At 44.3% G+C, this 23,609-nt stretch overlaps 1 protein-coding gene across 9 annotated transcripts in view; it reads right to left on the reverse strand.

The window, feature by feature from the left end:
- Positions 1-6,992: 6,992 nt before the first annotated feature.
- The window catches only part of BCAS1 (brain enriched myelin associated protein 1), an 82,334-nt gene continuing 65,717 nt past the window's right edge, over positions 6,993-23,609 (reverse strand). For 5 of the 9 annotated variants that reach the window (XM_088026287.1, XM_088026286.1, XM_028125260.2 and 2 more), the window contains 3 exons: positions 16,416-16,481; positions 11,021-11,284; positions 6,993-7,067 (listed from right to left, as the gene is read on the reverse strand). In XM_088026287.1, the coding sequence (XP_087882413.1) occupies positions 6,993-7,067; positions 11,021-11,284; positions 16,416-16,481 (405 nt within the window). Of the gene's footprint in view, positions 7,068-11,020; positions 11,285-16,390; positions 16,482-23,609 lie in introns of all 9 variants that reach the window. The other 4 variants (XM_028125263.2, XM_028125262.2, XM_028125261.2 and 1 more) reach the window with 2 other exon arrangements.

Below are 23,609 nucleotides of genomic sequence, written 5' to 3' on the forward strand. Positions count from 1 at the left end.
AGACATATGTGCTACTTTGGGCAGATGTCTGTGTCCTCATCAATAATGCTCACTGAGCACTTACTACTTGCCAGGCCCTATACTTACAAGCTATAAATGTGTTGTCTCATTTACTTTTCTCAGCAACTTTCTAAGTACCATTATTATTCCCATTCTACAGAGGAACAAATTAAGGCTTTAATATGTAAAATAACTTGCTCATGATCTCCCAGTCTTGGGTCATAGATGTGGATCATCTGGGTGGATCAGGGGCCACATTCCAAACCCTCATTTAGGACACATGGAAATGAGCATTTAATCATTCTTGTAGGGACCAATGCCATTTAGAGGTTTTATCTAAGTGGGTAGTTCTTATACTTTTAAAAGAGGCTGAAGAAGAAAATGATTATACTTTGTAATACCTACTAGATGGTTCAGCTCACTCAATGAATATTAGTCAAATTGAGTTTATGTTAGATCCTACCTGCAACCAAAACACAGATGGGACTCTGCCACCCTTCAGTTCAGATGTTTTTTTCCTATTTCTCAGGAGAGGTTCTACCTTCTTACTATGGGCTCCTTACTTCATGTCCCCGATGATCTGGTCTGTGCCACCACTCTAGCCTCCACTGTCTTACCTCTCCTCCCATGACCTCCCTCTGGCCATGCTGAACAACTTGCCCTTCTCTCTGTAGACCCTGGGTTTTTGCACTTCCTATTCTGCTGGGAAGCACTTTGGCCAACTCTTAATCATTCTTTGTGAGTTAGCTCAACTGTCACCACCTCCAATGGCCAACCTCCATCCCCTGTAGTCTGGTAGCAATGTCTGCCTCCAAGTTTCACAACACCCTACATTTACTTATCATACATTATATTATTATTGTCCTCTTGCCTGCCTGTCTTTCCCACAGACGTGAAAACATGTCGTTAAGACCTTAGGTTGGGTTTCAGCCTTGGCTCTGACATGTGCGTCCTTGGATAACATTGCTTCTCCTCTCTGAACCTTAATGTCCTCATCTGTAAAATGGGCAGTAAGCAAGGGAATTTATGTGGCACACAATGGCTGGCATGTAGTAAGTCCAATGTTAGCTATGCATCTTCAGGGCTGGTCTTCTTAAATCGATGTCAGTGGAGTGGTCGCTCTACCTACACCGGTGCTTTTCAAATTTCTCTGCCTCACAACCACCTGGAGGGCTTGCTAAAACACACATTGCTGCCCTCCACCCCGAATTTTTGATCCAGTTGGTATGGAGTGGGGCTTGAGAATTTGCATGTCTAATTAGTTCTCAGGTGATGCCGATGCTGATTGTTATGGGACCACCCTCTGAGGACCACTAGGCTAGGTAGCTGGGGAGGGTGGATGTCTAATTAAAGTGATTGAACACTTGGGGCTGAAATAAACTCATACTAGAGAATAAGGCAACCCCCTCGCCAATGGATATGGCCATAGATTATCGATCTTTTAATATATCCATTCAGCCAATATTGTTGAGAATCTACTTTATCCAGGCATTGTGCTAGACATTGATGACAGAGCAGTGAGGGACACAGACAAGAAAGTCCCTGATGTTGATGAGTTCACAGTCTAATGGCCCTGTTTTGGAGGGCGGGGCATCATAAATATGTGCCCCATCAGTCAGAATTGTCGGGGCATGGTTGATCTGAGGAACCACTAACTTTAAAGACACTGATGTCAATAATTGCCTTCCTGTTTATTGCATCATTGTAGTTGCCTCTAAATAATCGATTTTGCCAAAACAATAAATCAGAACTGATTATGGTAATCCCATAATCCCCCTGTCTGGAACTGTAGCCATCAATTGGCACTGGTCTTACGGTGAAGTCAGCCCATGGAACATGGCAGAGCAAATCGGAGCCAGGCTGTGATATAACATCTGTTAAATGATATGATAAATATCCTTACAGTTATTATGATTATTACTAGCCAATTTGAGTAGGAGTTTTCTGTTTTGGTGCCAAAAGTTCCCTATGACGTAATAGCTCTCCTGTACTAAGCGCTTATGATGGGCCAGCCACCAGCTCCACAAAGGAGGCACTATTCCAGTTGCATTGTTTAGGGAGGAAACTGAGAGGTTAAGTCGCTTGCCTGCTAGTTGGGTACAGAGACATGAAAGGTAAGGCTGGGTTATGGAGCATGAAGAGCTGGTGAGGGGAACTTAAATGCTTTGCAGTGACACCAACCTAAATGGTTTACAATCACACTACCCTTCCTTAAGCTTCCTCCAAGACTAAGCTGGTAAGAATGGAAGAATAAACCAACCAACTTTATCTTGGTCTGGTGGACTGGGAATCGTGGAAGGCAGTTGACTTGCCCAGGCTGCCCCCATCTTGTTCTAGTTCCCTTCATTAAATTTGACTGCTTTCTAGAAGCTAATCAACACATTCTTAAGAACTTTTTTGGCCCAACCTCCTGGTTAGGGAGTGAGGGAGAAGGGCTTGACTGGAGATGGTAGCGCCCTACGTCCTAAAACTCCCCCATGTGGCCAGATTTCAACAAACACATCCTTCAGCGAGAGTCAATTACATAAGCAATGAGCTCCTTCTAGCAGCTGGGGGCCATTTTGTCAAGAAGTGCTCCTTTGGAGAGAGAGGGGGAAAAAAAGGCATACAGGTGCATGCCAGTGCCCTCATACTAAAATATAATAAAGGTGGCAATTAAGTTCAGTTAGAGGTATACAGCTTTAAATTAGAGGATGTATTCAGAAAGCATTCTATAAACCACAAAGTGCGAGAATGTGAGGCATTATTATAGTTAACCTTACTTCTGTGAAATCGCAAAGGGGATGCTCTGTCTGCTATGGCAAGTTAAAGGGGCCAGGGGATGGAGAGGCTAAAACTAGCAGCTTTCTGGGGAAAGGAAACAGAGCCGCAAGGGTTAAACTCTCCAGAACACCAATTTATGCAAAGGGTTGGATCCCAACCGGCTCTCAGGCCAGCCCTAAGATCTGAATTACAAATTTACAGAGTTTGCTGCTCAGTAAGTAATTTCTTTTCTCCCTAAGGGAGCCCGTAATTTCCAGTGGGCCAGGGTCACTGTGTGTTCACTGATCGAGTGAGGAAGATCTAGACTGCAGAGGAGCCTCATTTCTACTCGCCCTGCGACCCGCTTTTTAAGAAGGCTTCAAAAGGGACATTGGGATGATGGTTAAAACCAACCCTTACCTTCCTTACCATTCCGCAAAGCGCATGCCCTGTGTCTGCAACTTGGGTGAGTTGATCACTGAAATCATTTTCTTTTCCAGAATTTTCTTTAAAGCTGGAAGGCTAGCTGAGGGTTTAAGATCCCGCTTAGGGTTTAAGATCCACGTGGCAGTGTTTGACATAAGAAATGACATTTGTCAGGCCCTGGATGTGGAAATGAGCTCCCTTCTGGGGGCAGGCACTGTGAAGGAGTCAGCAGGACACAGATTCCAGGCTCATGGAGTCTAATTTAATGGGGCCCCATTGCATCTGGACCGTTTGCAAGCAAATAAGGGCAGTCCAGCTCCAGCTCGTGTGTGTGTGTGTGTGTGTGTGTGTGTGTGTGTGTGTGTGTGTGTGTGTGTGTGTGTGTGTAAATCCCAGACAATTTGCTTAAAGAGCAGGAGGATGCAACAAAACCCACAGAACTTAACTTTCTTTCTCTTTTCCCTCCCTTTTGGGCATTTCTGGAGGTATGCCTCCCCTTCCCTAGATGATGAATTCACGAGGGACCTCACGGGCTGCTGAGAACAAGAGCGCTTTTGAATGAATTCTTTTATGGATATCAGTCAAAAAGTCACCGTCCGCTGGAACTGGAAAGCTGCGTTTTTGTTTTTGTTTTTCCCCCAGGGGCAGCCGGTTCAGCTCAAAAGCTCAGTTCTTGGAAGGGCCACTTCTTGACACGGGAGAAGACACACTTCCCTGTGCACCTAAAAATAAGAAAGTAAATGAGTAAATGAGTTTGTAAATTTTTAACGAGGCCCCTAGGCCCCCTCCCACAGGCCATAATGCCCTTTCAGCTGCAAGACGTGTTTTGTGTTTCGATGTTATACACAGCTTTGCCATCCAAGTGGCCTTTCTGGGCTCCATATTTGGAGGAACTTCAGTCCCTCAAGGCTTTTGAGACTCAAGAGCCTTCCAGAGCTCACTTGGGGGAGTTTCTGCTCCTTTTTTTTTTTTTACAGGAGTTCAGCGGGTGGCATGGAAATTAGTATTGACTGTATAGGCATCAGGAATGAGCTCCCAGCTAAAAAACCAACCAAACAAAAACAAACCCTCAAAACTCAAAGATGGGGTTTTATTGCAGTTCTGAGGCTACAACTAGCTTTCGAATCCCCCAGATAAGTCATTGTCTGAGTCTGCTCTGGCTTAAGTTTTCTTGCCTTTAAAAATAACAACAACAACAACAACAAACCCAAGCAATTTCGTTAAAAGCTTGCTCTCTTTTTCGGCCAGGGCAATACGAAACCGTTACAGAAAGTGTTGGCTGTGCAGAGAGGTTCTCAGCAAAAAACGTCATTGAAAAAAAATTTTAAATTTTTTTTTTCTGGGAAGGTGGGGGATGGGAGGGCTCCTTCTGCATTTAGTGACTCAGTCCTGCCCAGGGGCATTTCTCATCAGGGCCAAAAGCCCCTGTGCCCAGTGAGGTGAAACTTGCAAATGAAACTGTCACCTTCCTCAATGGACTAGTATGGCCCAGAGCTCACCAAAGGTCACACAAGGCGACCCCCCTGGTGTTCGGGACAAAGGAATAAGCAGCTGCCTGGTTTTCTTGAATCGGCCCATGTTCCATGATGGTGTTGGTGGAGGAAAGTCACCCTACCAGTAAGCTTCCCCAAAGGGCTTTTTCCTGATTTGTGCCAAGTTAAGCATTCAGACTCGAAGTGCCATGAGGTCATTCTCAACTGGGTGAGCCACAGACACTGATTTCCAGGTTTGAGCAGCAGGTCTGAAGGAGCTAAGGAAAGGACCTCTGATCGTTATTTGAAACCTAGCATTCGGCCATCCAAGCTGGGAGCTAGCGGTCCCCCACAGCAACGGGCCCCCCACATCTGGGAGATAGCATCTTTTTCCCGAACACATTTTCCAAATGCCATTTTTTCTTTTGCCAAAGCCATGGTTTTATTTGCCTAACGTGCAGACTTGTCAGAAGAGTATAATCAATGTTTACTTCAGATCATTGTGTAATGGATTTTTACAAGCCAGTGTGTATGTGCGGTTCTATCTGTATGTGTATGAATATGAATGCATACATGCATTTGTTCTTTTAAGTAATATATAAGTATGAATGTCTACATACCTTTCTCCATGTAAAGTATGTTTATATGTATGGACATGTTCCTACATGGGTATAAATACGTATCTACTTATCATGTGCCTAACTATAGTGGACATTGCCCAGGCACACATCTTCTAGCTTCCCACTTCCTAGCTCAGTGGGAGCACCTTACCTGTCCCACCACCTCCCAGGGTGGGCCGGGACTCATCAACAAGGGTACAAACGCCAGCTCCCTTTGGCTCAAGGTAGAACCAACTGTAAGGTGCAATTCATGCTCCAGCACTCCCTAGGGGATCAGGATGAACCTCAACTCCAGCTGAGCCCAATCCTTGCTCAGCTCCCTCCTTGCCCTGTTGTTCACTTCCTCTTTCCACCCAAGGGCCTCCCTCCGCATATCACATGCTCCTGAATCCCTGTCTCAGGCTCTGCTCTAGGCAGCCTGGGCTAAGACAGTACTTTTATATAAGTGCATGTGTGTATATGCAAATATATGTGTGCACACGTTTGTATGTGCATGTGCCCATACACAAGGAAATCTAGGAGCGTCTGGGAGGGAAGACAAGATGGGGGAAGAAGACTGATTTTATCCTGTGGGGGATAAAGGTGTCTCAGAGAGTACAAGAGACCTGCTTTAAAAGTTGAAAATTAAAAGATGCTTTAGATGTAAATGTATTTTTTTATTAAATCAGAAAAAGAAAAATACAGTATACATGATATCAGTCAGTCATATGCTACTTTGAATTACATTTTAATAGACTCATGGTCCTATTTACTCCTCTGTACACGTATTAAAAAAACGTCCGGTATTTGAATAATCTTCCAAAAATTTTTATTAACTGGGGTTATGGGGAGGGTTTTATCAGGAAACATCCTGAGAACATTAGGAAATTACAGACAGACTTGAGATAAGTGTCAGACAGAACAGATGAAGCAAGCCCCTCAGCCATCTGAGAGGCATTAATAATGTAAGATTGCAGAGACCAAATCTTTGTTAGGGCTACAGGATGCAGGATTAAAATGGAGACCTCAGTGCCCCCTTGTGTTGCAAAGTAAACTTGCAACTTCATTTATTCTGGTTTTTTTTGTTGTTGTTGTTTGTTTGTTTGTTTGTTTGTTTTGAAGTTGTAATGTCACTGAGCTTCAAAAAGCAATTGTTTTCCCAAAGCATTTCAAACCCTCTGTGGTCAATCTTTTCCCTTCTCATCAATAACTTTCAAGGACCCTATTCGAAAAGCAACTCTTCTTCATTCCCTTTTCATTCCCCACACATTCCATTCCAGGAAATTGGCAACCTCCCCCACGAAGCCCATGCTATTCCTCCTCGAAATGTGAACTTAAACAGAGTTTTGTCTCTCCTCTCCAAGTTTAGAGGATGAGCGTGTATTTCCTACAAAGCTTACTTCCTTCCAACAGGCATTCTTCTTCTGCAACTTACTTGCCACTGCCATTTTTCATAACTTACCCAGAATGCATTCCCCCACCTCTCTGCCCGCTGCCTGGCAACCATCGAGGTCTTCCCACCTGACTGGTTCACCTGCTAAACCATCTTGACAGCTATTTACTGGAAAAGATTGGACCAGAGACGTAAATAATACACCTCAATATACAACAGCTCAGGCTTAATTTGTAGGCAGAATTTCATTTGATGGTGTTAGAAGAAAACTATGTACATGGAGTGGGCTCGGGGAGGAAATGGAGTAGGGAGAAGACATCTTGCTGGCAGGATAACTTGGTGGGAACTGTAGTGATTTGTTTACTTGGATTTGCCAACCGGTCCGATGGATACAGGGTCTGTTTGCACTTGGGCGTCCAACATCCGCTTTGGTCCCTGGAGAAAAATATAAAGAAGTTGCACCCTAATGAAAGTCTGAAATATCAAGAGCAATGACTGCCATTTATCTTGCACTTACTCCGTGCCAGGTCTCGTGCCAAATAAATATACCTTTTGCATGACTGGTGGATAAAAGAATGGTTTCCAGCCAGATGTTGGAGTGCATTGCCCAGTTCTTTCACTCTCTAGCTCTGTGACAACTTGGAGGAATTACTTCACTCTTTCAAATCAGTTTCTTCATCTTTCCAATGGAGGAGATACAACTTATCTCCGAGGGATGCTCCAAGGTGAAGTGAGTCTCTCCTCTGGCCCCACGAGGCATGGACTTTGGGGATCAGAGGCATTCACGTCACCTCTGTCCTGCCCGCTGTTTCAGGCCTGCACTTCACAGGATGCAACCAGCCAAGCCAAACCCACCCTCATCTGGTCCTCTCGCCAGCCCAGCGAGGCGGGCAGGGATGATTAGCCCAGTTCTACAGATGGGAAAACGGGCTCTAAGAGAAGTCAGGACTGGCTTACGTAGCGTTGCACGGGCCCCCCTGACTTGGAATCCGGACCTCAGATCACCGGCTCTCCAGGCTCCAGCCTGGGTCCTGCCCGCTCTACCCAAGCCCTGGGTGGAATAACTGAGCTAATTGTTCCCAGCCTCGGTTCAGCCTGTGCCCAGTGGAGAGGGCCAAAAATGATAGGTAGGGGACTCTGGGAGAATAAAGAATAGACCCTATCTTCTTTCCAATCTCCGTCGGCTCCCCTGTAAAACCTGCAGATTGACCTGCACGGAATCCTAGCACTACACGAAGGCGTCGGGGACCCGCGGCAGCGGGAGAGATGAGAGCGCCATCAAGTGGGTGGCTCTTGGGCTAGCTGGGGGGAGGGGGCCTACTCCCCCTCCAGTCAGAGCTCCATGTTGATCAAATAGATATGTTTCTACAGACACATTTATGTGCGTATGCACACATACGCACACGCACGTACACCCGTGAAGTTTCTGACGTTTCCTTTGTCAGCCGAGTCCCTCTGCTCAAAAACCAAATGCTTGCAAACAGTGGCACTTGATGAGTTCTAAAGGCTTCCTTCCAGTTCTTTTCAGACGCTGCATGAAATGCCAAGGAGGCTGCTCCCTGTTAGAATCCAGGCAGCATGACGAAGGACTGGGGGGGGGGGGGAGCAGAGCAGAGAGGCTCTCACCCGCAGGGCAAAGATCAAGCAGGGATCGGCAGGCAGTGAATTTGGGAACTGACTGGGGCAGCTGGTCTTGGGCAAGGAGAGAGGGAGGCGGCATGTGGACAGAGGGAGAATGAATTGCAGGGAAAGGAGTCCCATGGCGGGTTTAAGGTGAGAGCAATGTGGGCCGATGTCCCACCTTTGCAGGGGGTCAGGCTCCGGTCCACACACAAGGTCCAGCGTATTTGCCGGGGAAATGATAGTGTCCACTATGGAACTCCTGCTTCATGTCAGGTGCTGGACCCCTTAGGGCATACATGCATCTGATTCCCCAGGAACCCTACAGTGGTTGCTGACATTATCACTTCAGCTTTGCACAGGGGAAACTCAAGGCACGGATGGGGTTAAGTGACTAACCCAAGGCCACAGTAGCTAGGAAGTGGTAGGTCTCGGACTCCAGTGAAGATGTCCGACTTCACAGCACGGGCTCCCAGGCACTGCTCTGTTCTTTCCAACTGTCCTATGTGCTGTTTGGCCATCTCTGGTCTTCTCAGCTCTAGCCCCCTGACACTTGGGCTCTCCCACCTCCGTCGATCAGAGATCACCAATACCCACAGATATTCAGGGACCGGGACAATCAGGAATGATCAACTGGTTTCGGGTAGTTTGCTTCATGTACCTGCCCCATCTCTATCACAACCTGGAGGTTAACTCCAGCCCCCCGGCTGTTCTGGGCACCGTGGGACATTTAGCAACATCCGTGGTCTCTACCCACAACATCCCAATAGCACCTATTCCCAGGGGTGACCATCAAAATGGTCTCTGGACATTGCCAAATGTCCCCTGTGTAGAAAATCACAGGTTCAGAACTACTGGATGAGATCCATCCTGTGAGACCCAGGGATTTTGTGTGTGAGGAGATATGCAGAGAACACTCCATGAGCCTCTGACCAAAAAATAAAATAAAATAAAACCCAAAAAACAACCAAAAACCACCAAGAAAGTGAGGAACTGACTGGGCCTGTGAGCTCAGAATCTTTCCAAAACAGCACGCTCCCCACGCGGTACGCCACCCCGGGCACTGTGGCTTGGCAGGGAATGGTTCAACCAGAACTTTGGGCAGAAAAAAATGTATAGTCAGTTTGGAAATGTCTAGAAAAGTGTGATGAGGGTTTTTACGCTCCTCTCCAAGGAACTGGAGCAGAGAATGGAGACACGTTTTCCTACAAAACCACTCAAAGCACGATCAGTCTTTTAGCTCCCCCCTCCCCTCCGCTTTGATGGTCGGTCTCCAGTCTTCATCAACTCTTAAGAACCGGAGAAGCCTTTACACCGGAGGCTTGGGAGTAGGAGAGGGGCTCTGTTCCAGGGCTTCCCGTTTCCAAACAGCCTCAAACCATGACTTCTAGCACTATCTCACACTGAGATTCTGTACCCATACCCAGACACACTGGCCAGAGGGAAATATGATGGCATTCATCCATAAAATAAGCATGGGGCCTGAGAGTCTGCATTACTAACAGGTTCCCACAGATACTGTTTGGAGACCAAACTTGGGCCCAGGGCAACCATCGTACTCCCCCACCTCCATCGATCAGAGGTCACCAATACCTACAGATGTTCAGCAACCGGGACAATCAGGAATGATCAATCGCTTTAAGGCAGTTTGCTTCAGGTACCTCTCCCATCATTATCACCACCTGAAGGTCAACCCCTGTTACCTCCAGCCCCATGGCTACTGTCAGTGTGATTTCCTTGTCCTGCCCCATGGGCTCGAGCCACATTCCCGTGAGTCCTAGGTATGACTTCACCTGTTTCTCCTCCTAGTGGATGCTTGACCACCTTGCTTATCTTTTGATTAATGACCTTCAGACTCTCCTCATTTGCCAGGATTTACATTATCCCAAATATAAGAAAACATTTACTAGTGCCATATTTTCTCCATCCATTCCTTCATTCATTCAACAAACCCTTCTCGGGTGTCTACTATGCTCTAGCCACCATGATGGGGAGGACAGCACGTCTGCCCACGACAGTGTGGTCACTGCCCTCCAGTCTCGGGGAGGAGAAAGAGAAGAACCAAACAGACACACACAAAATAACCCAGAGCTTAATTAATTATGGAATGTCTGGCCTCCGCTCACCCTGGACTAGGCCTCTCTGGGAGGAAGGAGCTAATTTTTAGTCACCTCCGTATCCCCACCACCCAAGGTCAGGTTCAGAGCAGTTTCCTGATTTAAACATCTCAAGGCTCCCTTTGGCCACAGGTGAATCCTGATGCTCCTCATCACCACCCGTTCCTGCCACCTTGCCTCTGTGCTCCTATGCCTTCTTCTGGCAAGACTGAATTTCACTTCTCTGCTGTCTCTCCATTGCCTGGAACACACTGGTTCTTCAGGCCTCCCCTTGCTTCCTCCTCCACAGGCTAATCTGAGGCCCCATCTTAGAGGTCATCTCCTCCGAGAAGCCTTCCTTGACACTCCTTTCAAGCCCCCCGGGGCAGGGGGAGGGTCACATCCTCACACTCAGGCTCCCCCGTGCCTGCCTCCTGCCTCCCTGCTCTTCACCCGCTCAGTGTCCCTGCCCCCAGCCATCGGCACCGGAGCGTCCGGCTGAACGGTGATGCCTCTGTCCAGCCTGCTCTCTGAGCCCAGCACAGCGCCTGGCCTACGGCAGGTGCTCCAGCCATATTTCTTTGATAAAGGTCCAGGCCAGTCCCACCTTGAAGGCGGGAACCACACTCCTGGCCCAAGAGCCTAGAAAGAGGTGATGAATGATCCACCTACCAGGCCCTTAAAGAAGCCCCCGAGGGACTGTCGCCGTTTCTCCTGTCTCTTTTGGGCCTTGTCCCCGTTCTGCACCGAGTTCGCCTCCCCCGCGGCCGGCTCCACACACTGGACCAGTTCTTTGGCTTCCTGCTTGTTGCTCTTCTGCTTGTTCCCTTCAGCCACCACCTTCTTGTCCTTGGAGGAGCTCTCTTTGCCCTTCTGGTCTGCTCCTGCCGGCTCCGGCTCTGGGGATGTGATCGCCTTCTCTGGTGAGTCTGGCCTCTACAGCAAGTTCAAACAAAATTCATGTTTAGGAGCTATCAGACAATGCTCAATAGCAGGGAAATAAGTATGTCAGAACAGAGGTGTTCAAGTGTTGGATGGGGTCTACGTGTTCATGAGTCCTGGGTGAAATTGAAAAAAAAAATAAGAAAAAGGTACAAATACTTACGATGGTTCAAGGTCACAGTAGAAGATATTATTTGTTTATCTAAAAACTTATTTATGCTTTCCTAGCAAGCATTCTTCTCTCCTTCTTCTGGGACTAGAACTTGGGTTTTCCTTGGAGAACCACCCTTTTCTCTCCTTTATTCACCATGGTCCAGACAAATTAATTCCGCCCCTGGACAAAGGCACAGGACTCAGGCCTGGTCAATCAGAGTTGTGCAGGTGATCGGGCTGCTGTGATTGGTTCAGGATGGCTGAACGCAGATAAGAACTGAGCTAATCTCAGAACCTTGCTAAATCAACCAAGAGAGAGGTCTGTCCACTCTCCATTGGATTCCAAACTGTGAAGATAAAAGCCTGGAGCTTCCAGAGCCAGTGCCATTTCCAGGAAAAATCTGCTTGAAGAGGAAGCCAATAGAGAGAAAAGCAGAGCTGAGAGATGAAGAGAGATAGGGGGAGAAAGAACCCGGGTGCTGATGGCCTCACATATGCCTCTGGATCTAGCTGTTCCTGAAACCCTTCTGTGCTTAAGCCAGCTTTGAGAGGGTTTCTCCCACTTAAAATCACATGTGACTCTTTTCTTGGGGATGCCTATTCTTTTTTTCATGGTTATGTCTACCTTAGTTTCTGGTGTGAAACTGTTCTTTCGTTTATAAAACAGTGGAGAGAGAAGATAAGTGTTTTAAGTTTTGAATGTACATCTTTCACGCTGAAGAGAAATTTTTGCAATCCTACTTGGTTCCTACGGTTTGGAAGCATGAAGCTGTAAAATCCAAAATTCTAGAAAATGCTAGGTAAATTACAGATAACAAAATATCTGTAAAGCAAAAGCCTTTTCTCCATAATTTACTTGAACTGAAATTACTATAGGGGTCAGACAGAGGAAATAAAAACATGACAGAGGGCAGGGGTAAGAATAATCACATAGAGACCTTATTTCCCCATTTGGGAAAGCAATGTAAGAAATATTTCTCTAGTGTAAGAAAAACACCAGTTCAAGCAACGCTGGCTTTGATGTTGGGGAGAAAATTGCAGTGGCGGGAAGGATTGTGGTGAATTGCCACATGCCCTGTTCAAAGGGGCAACAGCTGCTCAGACGCAACCAAGATACTACGTAGGATTGCAGCCCCAGTGCTGTCAAGTCTTCTATTTCTCGCATAGAAATTTGAAAACAGCCACAACACCAGCACCCCCGTAGGCCACATTTGACCCGCTGAATATATGTTTACAACTTCTGATTTGTAAAAGTGATAGATTGTTCCCAAGTGAAAAAGTTCTTGGACAAAGTTGCAGTTTGACGGAGAAAGCGATAAGCAGAGAACTGTCATTTCTCATCAGTATCAATATACCCCTTAGAAACAAACAAGAAGACAGAAGACGCCCCGGTCCCGGAAGCCTCCTGAGGGCAGAATTCCTTGGAGAAAGGAAACATCCAACACTGAGTCACTCCAAGAAGCTCTCCTGCCACCACCCACTCTGATTATTTCCGTCGGACCCCGGCTGCCGAAGCTGTAGCAAATGCGAAGTAAGATACAGATGCCCAAATGCAACAGAGAGCCGAGAGCAGATACGCCTGTACAGTGGGACAGAAACTCCCACCACAAGGCTCTTCAGAAAGACCACAGACCATTTGAACACCGTGGTGACTGTTTTTGTTGCACAGAAGATGGTAAGATCCAGTCATTGGCTAAGGGTTTCGTGTTTGGAGTCAAAAGAACAGGGTGTGGTCCTGGTTCCATCACACCCTTGCTGTAGGACCTGGAAGGAATCATTGGCTCTCTCAGCTTCCTCATCTGTGTGGGAGCAACAAAAGACATCATACCTCATGGTGGTCTGAGGATTAAAGCCTGTACCACAGGGTGTCTGGCCATGGAAAAGGCCAAACATCAAGGGACCAGTCTTCTTGTTTGGTCTGGGAGAGAGGGGGTTCCAAGACATGCAACTTAATTTTAAAACCACAAAGTCTCAGGCAAACTGGGGAGAGTCGGTCAGCCTGACCCGACACTGCCTGCAGAGATTCTTTCTGAGAGATTCTGTCTGTGTGGCTCTGAGAGCCAGGTACGGACCAAGGACTCACGACATACTTGTTAAATCGAGTGTCCCTGTGCCTCTCCGACCTGGTCTCTTATTCGTCTCCCCTCTGTTCCTTCTGCTCTAGACACATGGCCTCCTCTTCTTCCTCAAACAAGCTTATTCTCAAAAAAAAGGGACTTCACGTTCGCTGTAACTTCTGCTCGGTATGTTCGGAGGGTTTGACAGGATTGCTGTTTCTTTGCTGTCAAGTCTCAGCTCAGATGTCGCCTCCTTGGAGACGCAGTTCCTGTTTAGACGGTCTAAAGAAGCCCGACCCCTCTCTGACAAAACACTGCTGTGTTTTCTTTATGTTTGCCTTAATCTTGGGGATTTCTTGGCTCACTTGAGAGCGTTCCGCCGGCCTCTCTCTGCTGCAAGGGGAGCTCCAGAGAACAAAACTCTTCTGTCTTCCATGGCTTTATTCCCAGCACCTCGTCTGACACATAGTAAGTCTCCACCAACATGGGTTGAATGAATGGCCAGCAAATCGCCTTCCAGATGTTTCTACACTATTTCCCTCAGCAAATCACTGTGAGGTGGGGAGTGAGAAGTGCCCACACATCAATAGCTTTCACAGGACATTGATTTTTTTTTTTTTCCAGGAGGGCAGCTTTCAGTGGATCAGGTCCATTTACCACAGGGTTACGCCATGCTATTAGGCTTAAATGTTCTTCTTAATGGCTTAGAAACTAACTTCTGAAAATAACAGATGGCTGGTTCCTTATATTCAGAGTAAGCTAAGAATCTAAAACTGTGTGATGATGGCTTTGTCATTAAACGTAGATGATTTAAAATCTTTGCTTGGGATTTGACTCTCTCAGAATTTATAACAGAAATTATTCTCATCCAAATCATCGGAGTGTATCCTCCCCTAGAACCCAGTGATGCTGGCAGGAAGTTGGAGGACAAGGTCATGGGAACATCCCATTTGATTCAGACCTTGGAAGCATACCTAGACCAGGAGGTGCCTGAGGCTTCTTCTTCTGGAATCATCAATCAAGACTTTTATAATCCTGAGAGGGCAAATTGGAAAGGAACAGAGAATGTCTCTTCCCACCCCCAAAATTCAAATAAGCACTTATCATCTCTCCAAGATTACACATCTGTCTCCTCAAGTCCAGATCCAGGGCCCTTTAATGGATTCTCAGAACACTCCTAGGTGAGTGTAAATAGAATGAGGTTTCTAGCTCACTCCAATTTTCACTGACTTCACTTACATTTTAGAATTGCTAAGATGATTGGCATCACTGCTTCACATCAAGATCCTAGACAAAATGTACAATTATATCTAAATGTTTCACATTGAATAAACTAAATTTATCATATTTCCAAGGTAGTTAACTTCAGGATTTTTTGTTCCGAAGTGGTCTAGAGAATGACTTTGGGGGCAGGTATAGTCATAAATTGAAAACGAAAAACAAAAATAATTTGAATCTAGCAAAAAGCAATATATTCCCTGTTGAAATATATGGGCTAATCCAATTATTATGGAAACAGAAATATCATACATTATTTATAGTCATTGCTGTCCATTTGTGTGTGTGTGGTATGAACAGTACACTAGGGTGGTAATTTCCTATCAGTGGCATAATAGTAATAGTAACAAAATAATAGCAACTGGTATGGCTTCATATGTTGAAGACCTAACCCCCAGTGTCAAAGTATTTGGAGTAAGAAAGTGATTAAGGTTAATTGAGGTCATAAGGATGGGGCCCTCATCCAATAGGATTAGTGTCCTTGTAAGAGCTGCCATGTGAGGACACAGCAGAAAACAGCTGTTGGAAGGCAGGAAGAGAGTTCTCCTCACCAAGAACCATGCTAGCATCCTGACCTTGGATTTTCCAGCCTCCAAAACTGTGAGAAAATAAATTTCTGTTGTTAAACCACTGAGTCTATGGTAGTTTGTATGGCAGCCCATGCAGCTTCACGTAACGACTAACATTTATTGAGTCCCTGGTACTAGGACTGTTCCAGGGACTTTACGTGTGTTGACTCATCTAGGCATGACAATGCCACGAGGCAGTACTTTTCCTAGCTCCATTGTAGAGAGGAGGAAACTGAGGCATGGAGAGATTTGGTAAGTTGTTTTTAGTCACACAGCTAAAGAGTAGCGGAGCCAGGGTTTGAATGCAGGCAGTCTTGAGCCTGCAGCTTGTGCTCTTAACCAGCCCTCTGCATTGCAAATATTAGTAGAAGAATATTTGAGGACATTTTTGTGAAGGTGTATTTCTAAGTTAAGAAAGAGTGCAGGTTATAAAATAGGGTGTTGAGCATGAGATGATCCCATTTTAAAAAAAGGATATGTGTAGTTCTAAAAATGTCATAGCTATGTTTCTTTAGAATGGAGAAAATAATGGGAAAAAAAACCCCACATGATCCCATGTCTTTCACCAACTTTTTTTCAAGAAAGAGCTCCTGCTCTATGCCAGGCACTATGCAATGTGATAGAAAAATAAAAGAGGCTCCTCCCTTGCTCCACAGATGCTCCAAACACAGAAAGGAACAGGTAGAGGAGACATAACTAATAGACAAATGACTTATTACAATGTGTGATAAATTCCATGAAGTGAAAGAACAAGATGCAATGATGATGGGCAGAAATAGAACATCTCCTTGAGGAGGTGACATTTAGGCCAAGACTTGAAGGACAGGAAGGGATTTGCCATGTGGAGAAGACAGAAAAGCATGTGTTAAATGAAATAGCCAAGAAACTCTAGCTTGTTCGTGCATGTATCCGCAGAGCCCAAGATAGTGCCTGGTATACAGCAGATGCTTAACCTAGAGATGGTAAATGAGTTGTCTGTGGCTGAGAATTGCATTGGCAACTAGGCTGGAAAGAAGTGAGAACATGCAAACTAAACCCACCACCGAACAGAGTTGACGGGTCACTTACTTGATAGCTGGAGTCTTTCCCATTTATTTCTTCTGAGTGGGTGATCCCTCCATCCCCTTTCACTGACTAAAATAACAAACAGACAATGGCCTTTCAGCTACCACGAGCACAGCAACATGGGGAATGCAAGGGGAGTTCTGAAATGGATGACCTCATTCATTCACAATTGAGATTCGGGGTCAAGACAAATGGAAGACCAGCTAGAAATGTACTACTCATGAGATACACAATTTCCATGTGGCTTGTAACCAGAGTCTGATTATATTCAAGTGTTGGTTTTCCCCAAATAACAACAACAACGGAAGTCTTAAACCCTGGGATTAGGTAATTCTGGGATAAAGAAATGATGACCAAAATGCTGATGTTGGAACCAAGAGGTGGTGGGTCATGTTGAGTGAACGAACGATTAAACCGTTGGTAGCCTTCTATTGGTAACATTTAGGTGGTGGATGTTTCCTTGTATTTTTTTTTTCCCTCGCAGAGAGGTGGGGTTTATTGAATATCCTACTTTCCATTTTTAGTGACTGCTGTGGCCTGTGGCATCAGTGATAGGGCTGGATGGGTTGAATTCACAGCTTTGGCTCCTGAAAGCACACACTCAGTGAAGGGTTCTCAAACTGTGATCCCAGGGCCACAGCCTCAGCATCACTTTGGAGTTTGTTAGAAATACCAATTCTTGAGAACCACACCAGATCTACTGAGTCAGAAACTCTCGGGGTTGGGTGGGGGGATGAGCAACAAGCCCTCCGAGTGGTTCTGAAGCATGCTTGAATTTGAGCATCACTTTTTAAAGCTAATTGGCATAGACAAATGCAGACCAATACCGGGCCTGCTGTCTCAGCTGTGGATTCAGTAATGCTCTATGCCCGACGCTTGATAAAGTACCTAAGAAATCTGGTAATGAATTGCCTAGTTCTTATCAACAATGTTGCCTGGGGTTTAATTCCCACATATCTGGTCATTGCTTATCATCTCCTCCTCCCCTGCTGGAGGAGGGGAGTGTGGGAAATGGGGGTAAGCAATGTGGGGCAAACAGGAAGACTTCAGCTCCCACTGTTAGGATCTTAGCTGTTCTGTCAGCAGATGGCAAGAAACTGTAACACCTGCATCAAGAATAGGTAAAAACATCAAAGGCACTCAAATAATTTTTTGACTAATTAATATTATATGTCTCTGTAACCTGAGGTGTGGTGCTCATATTAGTAATGATAATGAAAATTATTATTCGTGAAATCTAACTCTTAGTGGAGTGCTTACTAAAGGTCAGGCAGTGTGCCAAATGAGATAATAACCCTCACTAGTTCATTTATTCATCATGCAGAACCTTAAGATGGAGGAATAATTTTATTTGCCTCATTTTACAGGCAAGAAAATGGAAGCTCAGAGAAACCAGCATGGGTCATGGAACTAGCAGGTTAGCGAGCAAGGATTTGACACCAGGCAATGACTCCATATCCCATACTCTTAACCACCTCTTGGTACTGTCCCTCCAAGGTAGGAGCCACCATTCAATGAACACATTTTTTATTAAGCATCTACTATGAAGCCCCCTAATTCGGAAAGATAATAAGGGCTTGGAAAAGATGGAGATTGATAAATCTCAAATAGGGAGGAACATGCCCATCCTCAGAGGTCAACCATGCTCATCTTTAAATACTACTTGGTGCCACTAAGATTCCGAAATCTTGACCAGGACTGTCAATGGTTTAACACAGTATGGCAATTTCTAGGTCTTGTCCTGCCTCAGAAACCACCTTTACAGAGCTTGACATAAGGTAGAATCTTGATACATGCTTCTTGATTGGTTAGGAATGGAAGAAATCTTTCTTCAGCCCGAACCCCTGGTGTCTGGAAGTTCCATGTGCCTTTCTTAGGGACATCACTGTCATGGGTTTCACCAAGGTGTTCAGCCCAGAGGCAAATAAGGATCTGTTTGTCCTCTACATATACTTTAGATCTGTTTGGATGGAAAGCGGTTTTGTCTTCCTCTGGGTCTTCTGCATTGTTCTACAGGGGCCAGTCTTGCTTGAGAACATTTAGAAAAAGAAATGGACTCTCTCGGTTATTATTTCTCTCCCTGTAACCAGCTCTGTCAGCCTCCTCATTGCATTCAAAGGTTTTGCCATTTTGGGATTTCACTGGCCTCCAGAATTCAAGCTGTCATTAAGAGCCCTTCCTACCCAAACACATTCCCTAGTGTCCTTTAGAATATGGCATCACATCCTCATTAGCTGGCCTTTGGGGAATGCTGAATGGCAAAACCAGCCAAACAAACAAAATGGCTTTTTAAGCAAAACCTCAGTGGAGATCAGGAGGCAGGCGTGGCCCCTGGTGCCACCTTCCTGCCCAAGAGAGAGAGAGATTTTTTAACTTCCCTCTAGCGGTTTCAATTCGATATCTGTTAGGTCCTCTGCCAGTTTAAGGTTTAAATCTGCTTTCTTCCCCTCCCTGTCTTTGCTAGCCCTTGGAGGAGAATTTGGATTGAATCCAAAGTCTTTCTTGGCAGCAGTGGATCTAGGTTAGCATCCGGAAAACAGCCCCTCCGGCTGTTAGGGAGATCATTGCAAAGAAGTTCAACTTCTTCTTCTTTAAAAAAGAGACTATCTCAAGCTTTTTATGATTTTCCTCTGTTATTCATTTTGAGGCATAAAAAGCTGTATATATGCCAAGGTGACTACATGCTGAGTTTAGACTAAGGGTCTTACCAAGTTCCTCCCTCCCTTCCTCTCTGTTTTCTTTCTATCATTCTTTCCTCTTTGCTGAGTCCTCTTTTAGAGACCAATTCAAATAGTTCATGTTGGGCTCTGTATTCAAAGGACCATAACCGCAGAAGCTCATTTTCTCCAGCTGTCAAAAATAGAGTTAATGTTTAAAGAACCCAGATTTTTTTCAGGGACTATCCAATACTTTAAAGAACAGTTCAAAGACTACCAAGTAATTTCCGAGATTTTCTAGTTCATTACTGATCAACTTTCTTCCAGGGGTTTATTTTTAGTCACGAAAGCCAAAGGTGAAGCATCTCAGGGCATCCACCCTGCAGTGTTGGGATGGCACCTGGTTGTGACATCCAAGCTTTGCCTATTAATAAAGTCATTTTTATTTCTTTCATCGTGTCACGCATTCTAATAGCTTGATACTCTGAGGAGCATTTGAATCCTCTCCAACGTGTATCACTTAGATATTCAAAGTTCTAGTGGAAATGTTTGGTGGGCAGTTTGCATTTCTTTGAAAGGAGTGCAAGTGTATTTTTGGTAGAGATCTAATTCAACCAAAGTTGAGATTTAAAAGAAGAATTGGGAAGATATTTTAATTTATTATGTGGGATTGTTTACTAGGTCAGCCTCATTGTTACACAAATCCAAGGAACTGGACCTGCTAGAAATTTCCAGAATCAACAAAGGCCATGAGTCCCTACCTTCGTGTTTTACCAAGATGCTCACTTGAAACAGAACTGGACAATCAGACAAATTACACAACCAAGGCAAATCTCAGTTTAGTGACAAACATATTCAGAAAATGTACATCCGAGCTTTTTGTAAGTCATGTATTAATTCTCCTCTCTCTTGCCTTGTTGTAATTTCAGGTGATTTCAGATGAGCGCAGAAAACACTATGAGGAGAATCACAACAATGGAACTATGGCTGTTCTTTCTCCATGTACTCTCAAAGAAAATCAGCTGCCAGGAGCACAGAAAGTCACAATCACATCCAAGTACAGGGGGTGAGCTTTAGAATCAACAAACACCTGAGTTTGAGTTCTGGCGCTGCCGTTTTCCAGCTCTGTGACCCTGACCGAATCGCTTAAACACACTGAGTCTTCATGCCCTTCTCTGCACGGTGGGGCAGGAATGTGTTGCATGGAGTTTTTAGGTTAATAAATGAGCTAAGGCACGCACAGTGCTAGCATGGTGCTGGCCAGGCCACTGGCACATGATACATACACAAGTATCTATTATCATCATTACTATAATTATTAACCGAGAGTGCCAAGTGACCACAGAATCTCCTGTAAGGATAGAAAGGAACGCAGGCTGCTGTGGAGATAGGAATTGCCCAGAGAAACACTACTTTCAGAAACCTCGCGAAGCACAACTCTGTTTTCATAATCAGGACTTGGGGCAGAATGGGAGATCAAGAACTTGAGCTGGAAGACTCCTGTTTTTGTTTTTTTGTTTCACAGTCACCATTACAAACCATCCTCTGTTTTCCTCCAGATGGTCAATTTCAACAGGTTTTATTAGATTTATAGGTTGAAGGTAAGCAATGGAAGACCGTGATTTCCTGGCTGTATCCTCATTTGGATCTTATATGTGCTCAATATTAAAGCTCACAGTCCCTGTCTGTGCCTGAGAACATGATTCCAACAAAGAGCTTCCTACAAAATGAATGGTCTAAAGAAAGACAGCAGCAGGATTAAATGAAACAGTAGGTGACAAGGGTTCGGAGGAGGAAAGCACTTTTCAAGTACAGGGTGTTATTAATATTGATAGATTATAAATCTATATCTCTATATTCCCATCTACCACTGTATGGTTTCATCCACCTACCTGGTTTGTGGGCACATGAATAGAGTTCTCCACCCACTCACTTTATAAAAATATACTGGCACTTCAAATATCCAATATCTTGACATACACTTGAATTAATACCTATAAGAATCTTTTTCTATTTAGGGCATGACAGATGTCTTAGCTACTCTTTGCAATTATTTTGAAAATCTGTAGGAGCCCATAGGAGTTTTGTGAAGTGATAGAACTACCTGTGTTGGGTGCAGTGCAAGGACTTAGGGAACTCTATTTTTCCTGAAATAAGATTATTTAAAAAATGATATTCTTTCCATTTCTATTTTTATGAGAGGTTAATTTCTGGAAAGAAAAAGATCTCTTTAGAAATAACCTGGGCAATGCATTTATTTTTTTTAAATATGCAACCCTGAGTCACAGTGCCATGGGACAGCAAAATGTTTTCCGAGAGAAATTTAAGGGAGGCCAAGGTGAGGAGGTAGAAAATCAAAAATGATTTGATGAATGGAGACATTGATTGTAAAACAAGGGTGACACATTTACAATGGAGCTTCCTCTTTTATTAAATCAATTATTTTAAAAATAACTTATATTTTTCTAACAATATCTAAAATCAGTTTGAAACATTCACTTATTTGGCTCAAAAAATAAAAAATGAAAAGCTCGGTGATGAGTCAGATGTTGTCTTGATTTTCAAGCCCTGAGAGGAAGGGTTGGTTTGGTTTGGTTTTCTCCCACATAAATCTGGACTTTAAATTAGTTTGGAAGTCAGGCAATGTTAGCTCAAAGTGTTTCCTGAAATGATTGCTGAAGCCAGCTTCCAGGAGTGCACGCTGTGGGGGATATTAGCACATGTGCATAAAGGTAGGTGTGCAAGGATGTTCATCAGGTTAGTTACTGAAGGACCCGAGATCAATGTGCACGAGACACATGGTGGGTGCTCACTGCATATGGCCTAGAGTTAAAAATAAACATGTTTTCCTCATTGGGCTTTATTCTCCATGAGGACAGGGGCCACGTCTACTTATTGTTATATCCCAATGTCTGGAATACAGTGGGTACTCAATAATTATTTGTTGAAAAAATGACCAAATGAAGTGCAGCAAGTTGGAAACAAATCCAATGTCCATCAAGAGACAATGGTGAATCCAAGTATGATAAACCCAGTTGATGTGATTCAATGAAGTTGTTATAAAGAATGAGGTGGTACTATATCAAGGATGCAACACCAAATACCCACAGGGATAGGGCTAGGGATATAAATGAGTGAGCTGGGCCTGAGTACAGAGAGTCGTGGGATCGCGGTGAACTGGAAAACCCACATCTTCTGTGTATTTGAATTATTCACAATGGTGATATCTTTTTATAATGAAAACAAAACAGACTGCAAGACAAGAATCACTAGGGTATCTGGAATTTTTAGGGAGAATCCCCCAAGTCATGGAAGATTTGGAGTTTCAACATTAATAGAGAGGAACAGTGTTCAAGCTCCCAGGCATAACTCTTTCTATGGACGGTAGATAATAAGAACAATGGACATAATAGGACCTGATGCTATGAATCCACTGAAGATTGCTCTGGAAAAAATGTGTCTTCTTCTACCTCTTATCCCTATCCTACGGAGAATCAATTATAAAGGACTCTTTTGTTTCCAACTTGTTCCTCTAACAGTTCAGAGGTACCCATTTCTATTGCTAGAAAACATCCCCCAGAAACCTCTAAAGGATAGCTCTGGAGGGTGAATTTAAGTAATGTGGGACTCATTAGAATTCAAGGATTTGAATTGAATGGATGTAGTGGGTGGTTTAGACACCTTTCGTGTTTTATTTGGAGGCTCTTGCATTTTCTTGTCCTTAAGCGAAGAAGTCTCAGGGTGGTTATATGGAAAAGAAAGTCATACTATTTGCTATGTTGGGGGCGGTAATCTCTCAACTCCACCGAGAAATGGGAAAGTTGGATCACTCTCAATGTTATGATGAGCTATTTGGGGATGCCATTTGTAATGTCAATGGGTTGCCAGAAAAAGGCCAAATGTTCTTTTCTTTCCTGACATTGTGTAAAAATTGGTTGAAAAATCTCAGATCTTGATCCCCATTTTCAGTGCCAAATTGCAGAGTAAATGACCAGGAACATAGATGGGGTCCCAGCCATACAACCTGCTCACTACTAACTCTACCTACACTTCCTACTCTCTGAGAGTCCAGGGATAAAAGAAAATGATTCCTGTTGACACTTCCTAACAGAATCATTTCTAATATGCCTCAGCTCCCACTGGCAAGGGTTTTGTGTTATGTTATGTTGTGTTGTGGACTAGAAAGAATTCCTTAACAGGCAGAGCCTGTGAAACCAAAGGGTTGCTTTCTCAAAGGATTAAATTCCCAAATACTCCTGAAAATAATGGTACACGATAATGAAATTCTTGTTTTTCATTAAAAGAGAATTAAACCAATGACCTTTTACATGGGCTTTTGCTCTTTGTCTTCCAACCAAGTTGGGTTTTGTTGCATTATAATTATTTAAGTTCTTGGTTGCTTTGTTATTTAATGTACATGACACTTCAGAGACACCAAAAAAACATCTGCCCACATTCTTTCCATTTTATGCAAGCTAAAAGCCTGGCAAATTCACCAACTGAGTTATACACATTCACTATGGGAAAATTATGTTGTCAC

This window comes from Eumetopias jubatus, unplaced genomic scaffold (assembly GCF_037043125.1).
Source record: "Eumetopias jubatus isolate StellerSeaLion01/CBP00866 unplaced genomic scaffold, mEumJub1_p1.0 scaffold_9, whole genome shotgun sequence".
Taxonomy (NCBI): domain Eukaryota; kingdom Metazoa; phylum Chordata; class Mammalia; order Carnivora; family Otariidae; genus Eumetopias; species Eumetopias jubatus.